Source organism: Coenobita brevimanus, chromosome 97, assembly GCF_032717465.1.
Source record: "Coenobita brevimanus isolate Jiangsu-jjx chromosome 97, ASM3271746v2, whole genome shotgun sequence".
Lineage (NCBI taxonomy): Eukaryota > Metazoa > Arthropoda > Malacostraca > Decapoda > Coenobitidae > Coenobita > Coenobita brevimanus.
In genome coordinates, this window is record NC_137050.1 from 28,665,329 (window position 1) to 28,679,295 (window position 13,967).

Sequence of the window (13,967 nt, forward strand, 5' to 3'; positions counted from 1 at the left end):
GTCCTTCCGTGCTTACACCCTGTCTAGGTAAACTCTTTCATTTTTGTCTGTCAACTTGCATCTTTCCTTCTTTCTGAAAGTTTGCCCTCATTCAGCCTGTCCCAAAGAAGGGTGACCATTCCCAGCCCTCTAACTGTCACCTAATTGTTTTAACAGCTTGTATTTCAAAAGTTTTTGAGTTTATTCTGAACATAAAAATTTTAAAGCATCTTTCCTATCACAATCTTCTTTCTGATCGTCAGTATGAGTTCCACCAGGGATGCTCCACTGGTGATCGTCTCACCTACCTTTCAGACTCCTGGTCATCCTCCTTTCGGGACTTTGGCGAAAGCTTTGGAATTTCACTTGACATCTCAAAGGCTTTTGATTGAGTCTGACATAAATCTTTAATTTCCAAACTACCCTTTTACAGTTTTTGTCCTTCTATCTGTGCCTTCATCTCTAGCTTCCTTTCTGGTTGTTCTATAGCTGCTATTGTAGACGGCCACTGTTCTTCTAGAGCTATAAATAGTGGTGTTCTTCAGGGCTCTGTCCTATCACCAACTCTCTTCCTTTTATTCATCAGTGACCAAAGCTGTACATCTAACCCTATCCACTCATACACTGATGACCTTATCCTTCACCTGTCCATTTGTTTTCCACAGCGTCCATCTCAGCAGTTACTTCAACAAACAAGGCATGAGGCTATGGCACACCTAATGTCTGACTTGGCTCATATATCAGACAGGGGTTAAAATAACTTTGTTGTTTTTAATGCTTCAAGAACTCAGTTCTTACATCTATCAACCCAACAAAATCTTCCACAGGAGTACTTTCTCCAGTTCTTACTTCTATCAACCCAACAAAATCTCCACAGGAGTACCCTTTAATTTTTGACAATATCCAGCTCAATCCTGCATCATCTTTAAACACACTTGGGGTTTCATTCTCTTGGGATATATCTTGGAAAGAACACATTACCTCTCTTGTAAAGTCTTCTTCCAAGAGATTGGGTGTGCAAAGCTGACTCCATACCTTCTTTACCCCTGCTCAGTTGTTGACTTTATACACGGGTTTTATTCGCCCCTATGTAGGATACAACTCTCATGTGTGGGTAGTCTCCCCACACATACCTCTTTTCAACAGGGTGGAATCAGAGGCTTTTAGTCTCATTAACTCTCCTTCTCTTACTGGCTGTTTTCAGCCTTTGCCTGTTTGCCTCACTGTTGCATTTTTATCTCTGTGTAATCACTACTTCAGTGGTCACTGCTCCTCAGAACTGTCTGCATGCATCCCTCCACTACTAAGGTGGGCACGTAACATCCGTGTAGCAACAAACTCTCATCCCATTTCTGCCCAACTCACTAATGCAAGAGTTAACTGCTACTCCCAGTCTTCATGTATGCAGCAGGTCAACTCTGGAACTGTTTCCCTATGTTTTTTCCACAGCATACAATCTCCAGTCTTTCAAATGCAGTGTGTCCAGGCATCTCAAAATGAATGGGTCTTGAATTTGGCTCTCTGTTATCGTGTTTTTATTTTTCCTTATAGAGAGCAATTTGCAGGCCCCCGGCCTTTGGTTCCTACTTTTTTGCATTTAAAAAAAAAAAAAATTATCCATCATCCAATCCTATGTTGCCCTGTAAGGAGCGTAGGAACCCGGACTAGGCAAGTTGGTCCTGACATTTAAGATGAGAGTGACCAGCATCACTCATCCCGGAGTCGCATTATGTGAGCAATAAACCCCAACCACCCCTTGGATATAAACCTACACAGGCTCAATCCGATTGGAGCACCTTAATTCCCCACTAAGCCACCAGGTGCCATAATTTGGTTATATGGTTACCACCCGACATAGTAAATGGTTTCCTTGTGTACAGGAAACCATTTGGCTTGTCACTCAGTGTAGATTCACTCATAGGCACAAGGAAGAGGAAAGAATGAGGGAAAAAAAGACAGAAGAGGGAGTGTAAAGTCACCCATAGGCAGAAGAAAGAGGAAAGAAAGAAGGAAAGAAAAGCAGAAGAGGAAGGATGGAAGAAAGTGCAGACACCCAAAGCAGCACTACATAATAATAATAATAATACAGTGGTACTCAGTTTATGTGTTTTGTACACTCTCTTAACCCTTGCCAAGCTGTTGACCACGTATGAGGCACAATGAAGGTTTGCATGGCCCAAGCTGCAAGCCTTATTTGAGGTGCAGTTTACATTGATTATGTGACTCTACACTGAGTGATAAGCTAAATGGTTTCCTGTACACCAGGAAACCATTTACTATGCTGGGTGGTAACCATATAACCAAATTAAGATTGCTAGAAATCATGCAAAAGCTGTATTAAATCTAGCTAAATCAAACTTTCTTCAAAAGCAAGCATCAAAACTACTTAACAACCCTAATGACAATAGAATATTCTGGTCAACTCTTAATTCTTTCAATAATAACTTTAACAAGTCATCTTCCATTCCCCCACTAAAATCTTCAGATGGCAACATTACAAATGACCTGTGTGAGAAAGCGGATATTTTTGCCAGTACATTTGCCAGAAACTCTACCATAGACGATACCAGCCAGAATGTCCAGTACTAGAACTTGACTCTCCCGAAATTGCCCCACTTAAAATACAGACATGATACGTAAAATCCATCCTAGACAATTTACCTACCAACAAAGCTCCAGGCCTACAGTAGATGGAATTCTGCCAATTGTTTTGAAAAAGTGTTCCCCTGAACTTGCCTCTGTCCTAGCTAACTTATTCAGACTATGCATACGTACTTCTTTATTCCCAAATTCATGGAAAGAAGCCAATATCCACCCAGTTCCGAAGAAAGGAATTCCTCTGACCCCTCTGATTACAGACCAATAACTGTCACATTTTCTCTTGGTAAGGTATTTGAAACTTTAATTAATAACCACATTGTTAAACATGTTGAATCCAACAACTTAATTAGTGATAGACAATATGGTTTCTACCACGAAAGATCCACCATTGACATACTCAGTCTCCTAACTCATACCATCCATCAATCAATTGATCTACATGAAGAAACTCATGCAGTAGCTCTTGATATTTCTAATGCTTTCGACAGAGTATGGCACCGTTCCCTGCTGTCCAAACTCCCTTGCTATGGACTAACGTCTTTTGTTCCTTTGATTTCTTCATATCTTAGTGACAGGAAAATAAGGGTAAAAGTAGATGATGTATATTCCAATTTCCACTCAACGCCGGCGTGCCGCAGGGGTCAGTTCTGGCACCAACCCTATTCCTGGTTTATATTAATGATCTCTTATCTGTCACCCACAATCCCATCCACTCATACGCAGATGACTAAACACTACATAGTTCACTCACACTCAGACGCCCATTTACAAAGTCTAATATCTCTACCTCTCAACTCACAACAGCCATCTCCATAAATCAAGACCTATCTACGATCAGTGAATGGGGACAAAATAGTCTTGTCTTTTTTAATGCTAGCAAAACCAAATAAACACAATTTACTAATAGACAGATATTGCCAGATTCATACATTACCTTCAGTGCTACTAATATTCCCATCTCCAAAAGTATTGAAATTCTTGGCGTCTCACTAACAATGCCCTCAGATGGACCTCTCATGTTAGATCACTTGCTAAAACCGCCTCAAAGAAACGTGGATTATTGTACAGAGTCCATAACGTCTTCGCTGATGAGCAGTTAGCTATAATTTATGAGTCATGTGCGCTTTCAGCTTGAATGTTGCTCACCCTTGTGGAATGGATGTGGAGAGGTTGCATTAAAACAACTAGACAAAATTCAGAACAAAGCTGGTAGAATTATTAACAACCCTCCCATTACAAATAAACTACCTCCCCTGCAAGTAAGAAGGAATGTTGCCTCCCTTGCATTATTTTACAGATATTTTTTTGGCAAATACTCAGATGAAGTTGCGTCTGTGGTGCCACCTCTCCATGCCTTCCCTCGTGCCACACGGGCATCTGGTAGCGCTCATGACTGGAATGTCACTCAACCATATTGCAGAACTGCTGCCTATCAGAATTCTTTCATTCCCCGAACTGCATCTCTCTGGAACTCGCTTCCCCAGAGTTGTTTCCCTCCAAATTTCAACCCACAGCTGTTCAAGTCTAACTGTTACTGATATTTTATGAACAGAGGACTCCAGTAATCTGGTGTATGGATTATTATTTTTTTTTTATTCATTGGCAGTGTGAAAGGGGAAATAGTAGGGGAGTGATAGATAGGAATAATAGATTGTTGGTGGAGAAGAGAGAGAAACTGAGGAGATGGAAAGAGCACTTTGAGGATTTGTTGAATGTAGAGAATAAGAGCAGTGCGAGTATAAGTGGTTGGGGAATGGCTGGGAGGAGAAGAGATGAGAGGAGGGAGGAAGAGATCAGTAGGACGGAAGTAGTGGAAGCGATGAAGAAGATTAAGTTGGGAAAGGCCCCAGGAATTGATGGAGTGTGTGGTGAAATGCTTAGGTATGGGGGTGAGATTGTTGTGGAGTGGATATGGAAGTTGTGTAGATTGGATTGGGAAGAGGGAAGGGTTCCAGAGGACTGGAAATCAGGTATAATTGTTCCTTTATACAAAGGAAAAGGGGAGAGAGAAGTATGTGGTAGCCATAGGGGTATTTGCCTGCTTAGTGTGACTGGTAAAATATATGGTAGAATACTCATTGATAGGGTTAGGCATATGACAGAGGAGCTAGTTGGAGAAGAACAAGGGGGATTTAGGAAGGGAAAAGAGTGTGCAGATCAGATATTTGTTCTAAGATGTTTAGTGGAGAAGTATCTAGAGAAGGGAAGGAAAGTGTATGCTGCCTTCATGGACTTGGAGAAAGCTTATGACAGAATAGATCGCCAAGGTATGTGGAAGGTATTAAGAATATATGGAGTGGAGGGGAAATTGTTGAGTGCTGTGAAGAGTATGTACGAGGGAGCTAGGGCTACGGTGCGAGTGGATGGTGAGCTGAGTGAGTTCTTTGATCTCAGTGTGGGACTGAAACAGAGTTGTGTGATGTCTCCATGGCTGTTTAATATATACATGGATGGGATTGTAAAGGAGGTGCAGGGTAGGGCAGTGGATGTGGGGGTTCCTCTAATGAATGAGGGTGAGATTTGGAAGCTTCCGGCGTTGCTGTTTGCTGATGATACAGTACTGTTGAGTGAAGATGAATGGGAGTTGCAAGGTTTTGTGAATGAATTTGGGACAGTGTGTAGGAGGAGGAATCTGAAAGTTAATGTAAACAAAAGTAAAGTTATGGTGTTTAAGAGGAATGAAGTCACAGAGTGTGCAGTGAGGTTGGATGGTGAGGATATGGAGAATGTGAGTGCATTCAAGTACTTGGGTAGTGTGATGAGTAAGGATGGAACTTTGGGGGATGAGATGCATGAAAAGGTACAGCAGGGAAGGAAGGTTGTTGGTACACTGAAAGCAGTGATGAGAAATAGGGAGGTGAGTATGGAAGTTAAGAAGTCACTGCATGATAGTATTGTGATCCCTACCCTGACGTATGGAAGCGAGGCATGGACCTTGCAAGAGGGGAACAAGTCAAGAGTGAGAGCAGTGGAAATGAGTTACTTGAGAGGAGCATGTGGAGTGACGTGGAGGGACAGGTTGACGAATGAAGAAGTGAAGGAACGCTGTGGGGTGGATGTGGACGTGGTTGAGAAGATTAGGAGAAATACACTGAGGTGGTTTGGACATGTGAAGAGAATGGAGAATGAAAGACTGACTAAGAGGGTGTATGTAGGTGAGGTGGAGGGAGGGAGAGGGAGAGGTAGACCGAGGATGAGGTGGAGGGATGGAGTTGAGAGGTATATGAGGGAGGGGGGGGTGAGTTGGGGGGAGGGTAGTCAAATGGTGGGTGACAGAGCAACTTGGAGGCGTTTTGTCTGCGGCCACCCTTTGCGGGATTAGGGTGTCGGGCTGTAGATAGATAGATTTTCCTTCCTCCGTTCTGTTATTTAAAAAAAAAAAAAAAAAAAAAAAAAAAGTTTAGTTGGTAATTTAGATGCTCCAGTCGGATGGAGCCTGTGAAGGTTTATATCCAAGAGGTGGTTGGGGTTTATTGTTCACGTTATGCCACTCAGGGATGAGTAAAGGCTGGTCACTCTCATCTCAAATGTCAGGACCAACTTGCCTAGCCCTGGGTTCCTCCTCATGGGACAAAACAGGATTGGATGATGGATGGATAAAACAGTGAATCAAGGGAGGTAAACTATCCCACAAAGAATCAGCCTGGCAGGGGTTAAATGTAAAATTTAAATGATCACAACAGCTGCTACTTCAGGGCTGGCACATGAAGTCATTGTGTGATCAGGAGAGCATTATGAAATTATGATTATCATCATTCACTGACTGCAGTCTCCAACTGTGTGGTAGTAGCCATTACAATCATTTCAGCTGTACATTTAAGACATTGTACAGAAGCACATAGCCTGAATATTGTACTAACAAAAGTGTAATGAGTTGCTCTGCATGTTGTTGCCTCATTTTTTCCAGTATGTTATCACATTTTTTAGTATGCTACCATGAAATGTGGTCAGACAATTTTGCACACCTTGTGTGTGTATTCACATTTAAAATACTGTGTACCTGTCTGGTACCCCGTCAACCTGGTGACAAGAAGCCTACACTTGATGGTGCTGTGTACCCTGGTTGGAGTGATGCAACTGTAGCATCCATCCAAGAACCAAACCCGCCCATATTTTTCCTGTGCCTTGCAATGGGGAAGGACCCTGAAGGGGTGCTGTCTGCTACTAAGGGGCACAGGTTTGCTGCATGGTGTATGTACTGTACTGTACCTGTAGGACAGCATCACAGAAATAGTTACAATACTTAAATATGATTGACAGGTTCACTTGGCCGGACCGACTGAGGTTAAGCAACAACGGCAGCTACCACCCTACGATATAGATTATTAGTTCATTTTTGGTGTCTCCAGACAGTTTTATTCCACTTTGCAGAGACTCCTGAAACTGTAGGGTTTAGATACAGTCGTCTTCACCACTTTCATTGGACAGAGATTGAATAGAATCATCTGGTGGTAGCAAGAATGTAATTAAAAGTGCATCTTTGAATTAAAAGGGTTAAGTGCTGATTTCCCCATGTGTTTTTCCAGTAAGTTATGAAATGATGTTTGCTTCAGTCTTAAGTAAAACATTGATCATCATATTAGGCAATGTTACATATCCATATTATTATTTAATTGCAGCCTTTACTGGTGCAGTGGGAATGGTGAGATCATGAACTGTGGAGTTATAATTTAAATATGACAGTAGTATTAAAAATCAGTGAGAACTGGAACTATGTATGAAGTACAAGTGTGTATAAATGATGTCTTGTTTGTAGCATCCCATTGTCCTTACCCTGTGGTGTAATGTCAGTGCATTTGGGGAAATGTCACTCAGTACCAATTCCAGTGAACTTGTGGGTGTTGGTACTTTTAATGATGACTACGGAGTACTGTTTATATGGTCATTGCTTGTTAGTATATACAGTAGTATATTGGTTGTTCCTTTTTTTTTTTTTTTTATTTTTTTTTTTTATATATATATATAACCCCTCGCCAGGGTGATGCATTGTAAGGTAGTGTACCTCCCCTGAGTCACTGTCTTTATAACTAATGTAAATTGTACCTCATATAGGGTCAGTAGCTTGGCAAGGGCTAAGTAAGTTTGAAGTTATGTTAAATGTCTGTCTTATTTTGAAATGAGCATAGAGAGCATATCATAGCTTATGTCCCTGTTCCTGGTGTGTGGTGTGGTTATGGGCTGTACTAACCCTTCCCTTTCCTCATCCTCATACGTGTCCTACATCATACCTGTGCATCCATCCGTATCCGTTTGTAAACCCCTTTCTTACAGTGATTAATCATCTCAGGGTTTTTATACACATTACTACATTATGAACTGCTACTACCATTAACTTTCATCCATCCATCCATCCACCATCCAATCCTATGTTGCCCCACGAGGAATGTAGGAGCCCGGGGCTAGGCAAGTTGGTCTTGACATTTAAGATGAGAGTGACCAGCCTCACTCATTCTTGAATGGCATTACATGAGCAATAAGCCCCAGCCACCCCTTGGACATAAACCTGCACTGACTCAATCTGATTTGAGCTCCTTAATTACTCATTAAACCACCAGGTGTCATAATTTAGTTATATGGTTACGACCAAGTGTAGTAAATGGTTTCCTGGTGTACAGGAAACTATCTGGCATGTCACTCAGTGTAGAGTCACCCGTTAACTTCCTTATGTTTTAAATGCATATGAAGTTGGCTATTTCATGAATTAAAAAATAGGTAGGGATGCACACCATCCACTCACTTAATGTAGTGCTGCATGGGTGCCTGCCCTTCCCCCTTTTCCTTCCTTATTTCTTTGCTTCCTGTTCTGTTTTTCTTTCCTTCATCCTTTCCTCTTCCTTATGTCAATGGGTGACTCTACACTGAGGGACAGGCCAAATGGTTTCTTGTTCACCAGGAAGCCATTTACTACTCTGGGTGGTAACATATAACCAAATTATGGCGCCTGGTGGTTTAGTGGGTAATTCAGGCGCTCCTGTCAGACTGAGCCGGTGCAGGTTTCTATCCAAAGGGTGGTTGGGGTTGATTGCTCACTTAATGCCACTCAGGGATGAGTGAGGCCAATCACCCTCATCTTAAATGTCAGGACCAATTTGCCTAGCCTTGGGCTTCTACACTCCTCATGGGGCAACACTGGATTAGATGATGATGATGATGATGCTGGTGATGATGATGATGATGATGAAAGAATTAAAAAGTGAAGTGTGACCATATTCTCTATGATTTCTTGTGCCTGGCAGTTCAGGACTCTGATAATTTGTGTGAGGAATCATGTATGGAAGATGGAGGGGGTGGGGGAAGCATTATGAAATTTATTTGGGTGAGACAGCGAAACTATCAGATTCACTTAGAATTGCCGTACCCACAGACCCTGAGAGGGTTAAATTACAATGGCCCCCATAACTCCTAGTTGTTCTTTACATGTCCCTGCTTTGCCCTGCCCACCATCACTTTGTCTTAATCTATCCGCATTTGACTCTTATCTTTCCCTACTTCACCTAACCCCTTGCAGACGACAGGATGGCCGTGGGTCGCTTCTGAGGCGACTGGAGGAGACCTTCATTCACGAATCTATCTTGGCCAGGTATAGCTGCGCACAGAACCCCTACTCACTGCACAGAGTATATAGCTTTGCATGCTGCATCTCACAGATTTTCTTAGCTCTCTCTCTCTCGCTCCACCTTCTCCCTTTGTTGATTAGTTGTCAGATAAAGATGTTTCAGTTGATTTTATTATAAGGGCCTTTACTCTGATGGCATATTTTTTGTGTTATGAGTTTAGTACCGAATCATTTAATTCTGCTTAGGAGAGCCATCTTTAGTAGTGAGAGGATTGATGAAGGCTATATCTAGCTGATTATTTCAGAAGGTGTATCATTAAGTGAATAAAATTTTCTAGAGATAGGATTCAGATGTCACATAATATCATATTTCAGTACTAAGTCTCTGATGAATTAACATACTTTCATGACCTAGTTGCTTGCGTTTTGAAGTCAGAAATGAGTAACCCTCACTCTTTGACCACAGTTGTTTCACTTAGAAGTTGTACTTTGCATCTGCTCGACCAAGACTTTAAGCGAGGACTGAATGCTGTAATTATTCTCCGAGCCATTTACCTGCCATTCTCACCTTTCATTGCTGTATATTCATGTTTTTATTCCTGATAGTGCTGAAAGTATTTTAGCTTTATATTTGTTGTTTTTTGCATTGCTGTTTCCTCTCCCCATTTGTTGTGTCATGCATGAAATATACTGTTTACTGTATGTTGGTAGTGACTATCAGGTTCTTCATAAATTTGATGTACAGTATGATATCATTTATTGTAAGCAAGTATACATTTTTTCATGTGTATGCAAGTAAAAATGAGAGATGACTGTGTGCACATTTGTGTGTTTGTGCATGCACACACACATGCATGTGTATCCATGCAAACATATGTTCTAGTTGGTAAAGGAGTGTGTGAAGTTACTGAATTATGGCTCTAGTTGACTTTTACGTGCCATCAGCAAAATTAGAGAGTACCATTACCAGTAATTAGTATATCTTAGTCCATATTATTATTGCAAACAAAATTATTCTTTTATTATAGTACACCACTGTATATTGTTGATTACCATAGTAACTGTATTATAGTGTTGATTAGTATTTGTAATTAGTATTTATAGTTGTGCAGCACATACTGTAGCTCTAGCAAATTACAATTTAGGTTTGTGCTTCTGAACTTTGACTTGTTCTGCATCTTTATTTTATTCTCTATGTGTGCTTTGAATAGGATATATATATATATATATATATATATATATATATATATATATATATATATATATTTGTAGATCAGGGTTTTTGGACCCCTTGTGAGCATGGCGGTGTCCGGATTGACTCAATCGGATACGTCAGTGTGAAGCTGCAGAATGTGGTGAATGTTTTTGGCGTATCCGGTAGAGAAAGGATTCCGGGGGCTTGAATAATGAGTGAATGGAAGTTTGGCCTATTTGATTTGGTCAAGTTTGTGCTGTCTGGACGTTGCTACTCCTCACCCTGCCCTTGGGTGGGAAAGGAGGTCCGGATGATATATATATATATATATATATATATATATATATATATATATATATATATATATATATACAGTATATATATATATATATATATATATATATATATATATATATATATCATCATCTGGACCTCCTTTCCCACCCAAGGGCAGGGTGAGGAGTAGCAATGTCCAGACAGCCCAAAATTGCCCAATCCAATGTATATGATACAGCTGCAGTCAATAGGTTAATTTGTTTTATGCATGTTCAGTCAACACTAGTGGTAGGTGGGGGCGCTCACCATCCACTCACTCGATATAGTGCTACTCTGGGGTGACTGCACTCTCCTCTTTTCTGTCCTTCTTTCCTGTTACTTTTGCTTGTGGGTGACTCAACACTCCCTCTTCTGTTTTTTTTTTCTTTTATTTTCCCTTCATTCTTTCCTCTCCTTCTGCCTATGGGTGACTTTGCACTGAGTGACAAGCCAAATGGTTTCCTGTACACCAGGAAACCATTTACTACTCTGGATGGTAACCACATAACCAAAATAGCGCCTGGTGATTTAGTGGATAATTCAAGCGCTCCAGTCGGATCCAAGGGATGGTTGGGGTTTATTGTTCACATATTGCCACTCAGGAATGAGTGAGGCTGGTCATTCTCATCTTAAATGTCAGGACCAACTAACTTGCCTAGCCCCGGGCTCTTACACTCCTCACGGGGCAACACAGAATTAGATGATGATGACAGTCAACACTAAAAGTATCGCACACTTTACGGCACATAACAATCTGAAACATGGAAGAAGTATCGTGATACATGGAGCACCCTGTGATAAGTGCAAATATTATCCTTGGTAATTATTAGGACTTGAAATTGCACAAGATTCACATTCTGGGTGCTTGGTTTTTTTTAAGGTACAAGGTTAGTAGATTCATGTGTGTCCTACAAAACCCGCACATTTTCACATATCACACCCCAGGTGTGCGATACTTTTCTTTGTTGACTGTACAGTATAGTGTTTCTTTATTATTTTTATAGCTTGCCAGATCTTATTCATTCATGTTAGTTTACATGTATCACATCCATTTTAATTTTCTCTGTGGGCATAGTCATTATTATTATTATTTTTATTTATTTATTTTTTTTTTTTCCAGATATTTCCCCCCCCCCCCACTAATATCACTTACTGGCATAACACAGTATTTTATCTTGTATAATGTGCTGTGCATAAGCTATACATTTGACCCTCAGTCTGTGTGGGACTGAGTTGCGCTAAACACGTTTTGCATGGAAAAATCTCTGGCCTGGCCCAGAAAATGGCGGGGGGAGTGGGGGTTGAGGGGAGCAATTTGCACTGGGAAACTCCAGAAGTCCATCCCCAGCCACAGCCTTGATGTTGACTTAACAACACCTCTGGCAGGAAACTCTCAGGCAACAACAATAAAACAGTTTTGGAAGATGTTTAGTAAAGTAGGACACTGATATAACGCATAATAGGTTCTAAAGCAACTTGCTTTCAGTTGATCTCACACGAAATCTAAGTATTGTTTCAGTGAGATAAATTACAGATGTTGTAGTTTGGTACATGAGAGACACAAAATGCTAAAGATATATTTATTGACATACAGTATAAAAGCATGGAAGTGATTGATCATCATCCCCTAAAGATGAGTTGCAGATCGTGTGTACAGTGTGGTTGGTCTACACTGTTTCTATATCATAACAGAGGGTTGCTTAGCATCCCTGGCCATTTTCCCCAGTGTCCACTGTTGAACCATGTAGATGTACACTCACCCCATCTAAAATAAACAGATCAATGTCTTTTTGTAGGATTTTGCTAAATTAAATGCCATAATTTGTGTTTATGGCAGGTAGGGGGACCACTGATGCCATATTCATTGTTCGACAGCTTCAGGAATAATATATTGGTAGGAGAAGGGATCTTTATTTTGTTTTTGTTGATTTGGAAAAGGCCTTTGACAGAGCCCTGGAGAGGTGGTGAAGTGGGCAATGAGAAAGCTTGGCTTGGAGGAGTGGCTGGTTAGGGTGGTTATGGCCATGTATGTGGGTGCTCACACCCAGGTAAGAGTGAATGGAGATTTGAGTGATGAGTTTTCCGTGAATATTGGTGTGCATCAGGGGTCAGTCTTGAGTCCCATGTTGTTTATCATGGTACTTGAAGCCCTTTCACGTGACTGTAGAAACGGACTCCCGTGGGAGTTGTTGTATGCTGATGATTTGGTGTTGATTGCAGAGAACGAAAGGGAGGCGGAGGAAAGGTTTAGAAAGTGGAGAGATGGTATGGGGCAAAAGGGTTTAAGGGTAAATGCAGATAACAAAAGTGATGATATCTAGGGTTGGTGGCGGTACTGTCAAAGACGAGGGAGAGTGGCCATGTGCAGTTTGCCACAAGGGCGTGGGAAGTAATTCCATCTTGTGCGGTGTGTGTGATAAATGGGTGCATAAGAGATGTAGTGGTATCAGAGGTAGACTGCGAGATAATGCTGATTTTATGTGTACGGCGTGTCGGGATGAGCAGGTGGAGATTGTCAGACGTGAAAGGATTGAACTTGCTGGTGAATCTCTTGAGTGTGTGGAAGAATTTTGTTATTTGGGAGACATGTTGTGTGCTGGAGGTGGGGCTGGAGCTAGCTCTGTGGCTAGGGTGAGAAGTGGTTGGAAGATGTTCAGGGAGCTCTTGCCTCTCCTGACATTGAGAGGACTCTCCATACGTGCTAAGGGGTCTTTGTATGCAGCATGTGTTAGGAGTGTAATGCTGTATGGTAGTGAGACCTGGGCAGTGAAGGAGGAAGATATTCGCTGGCTCAGACGTACAGAAATGACAATGATTAGGTGGATGTGCAGTGCGTCCCTGTGTCCAAGGCCTGGAGGGGCTGGGTTTATGATGGAAGAGTTAAGAGGTAGGATGGGACTGGAGTGTATTGGTGTTGTGATGAGGAGAGGTAGATTGAGGTGGTTTGGACATGTGGAGAGGATGGGGGATGATAATTAGGTGGGGAAGGTGAGGAGTGTTAATATCGGGGGTGGGGTTATGAGGGGTAGACCGAGAAAGACATGGGATGAGGTCATTAAGTGTGACCTTAGGGTTAAGGGACTGAACAGGGAGGTTGCAATGGATCGTGCAGCGTGGAGAGCCGCCATTAGGTGACCAAGGCTGACACATGCAAGCATGTTGGAGCCTTTAAAAACGAAAACGAATTCAACATTACATAAATTATGGGATGTGAAATGGCTTGTTTACTTTCGATGAGCTGGCCACTCACGCACACTTACTAACACGCACAGACAGTGATTGCTGTCCGTCTCTTGTCTGTCTTATAATCACCGCCACTCC

At 41.6% G+C, this 13,967-nt stretch overlaps 1 protein-coding gene across 1 annotated transcript in view; it reads left to right on the top strand.

The window, feature by feature from the left end:
• Positions 1-13,967, top strand: part of baz (par-3 family cell polarity regulator) — a 423,470-nt gene that overhangs the window by 378,981 nt on the left and 30,522 nt on the right. Inside the window, exon 28 of the mRNA XM_080283282.1 lies at positions 9,089-9,160. Coding sequence (XP_080139408.1) covers positions 9,089-9,160 — 72 coding nt within the window. The remainder of the gene's footprint in view (positions 1-9,088; positions 9,161-13,967) is intronic.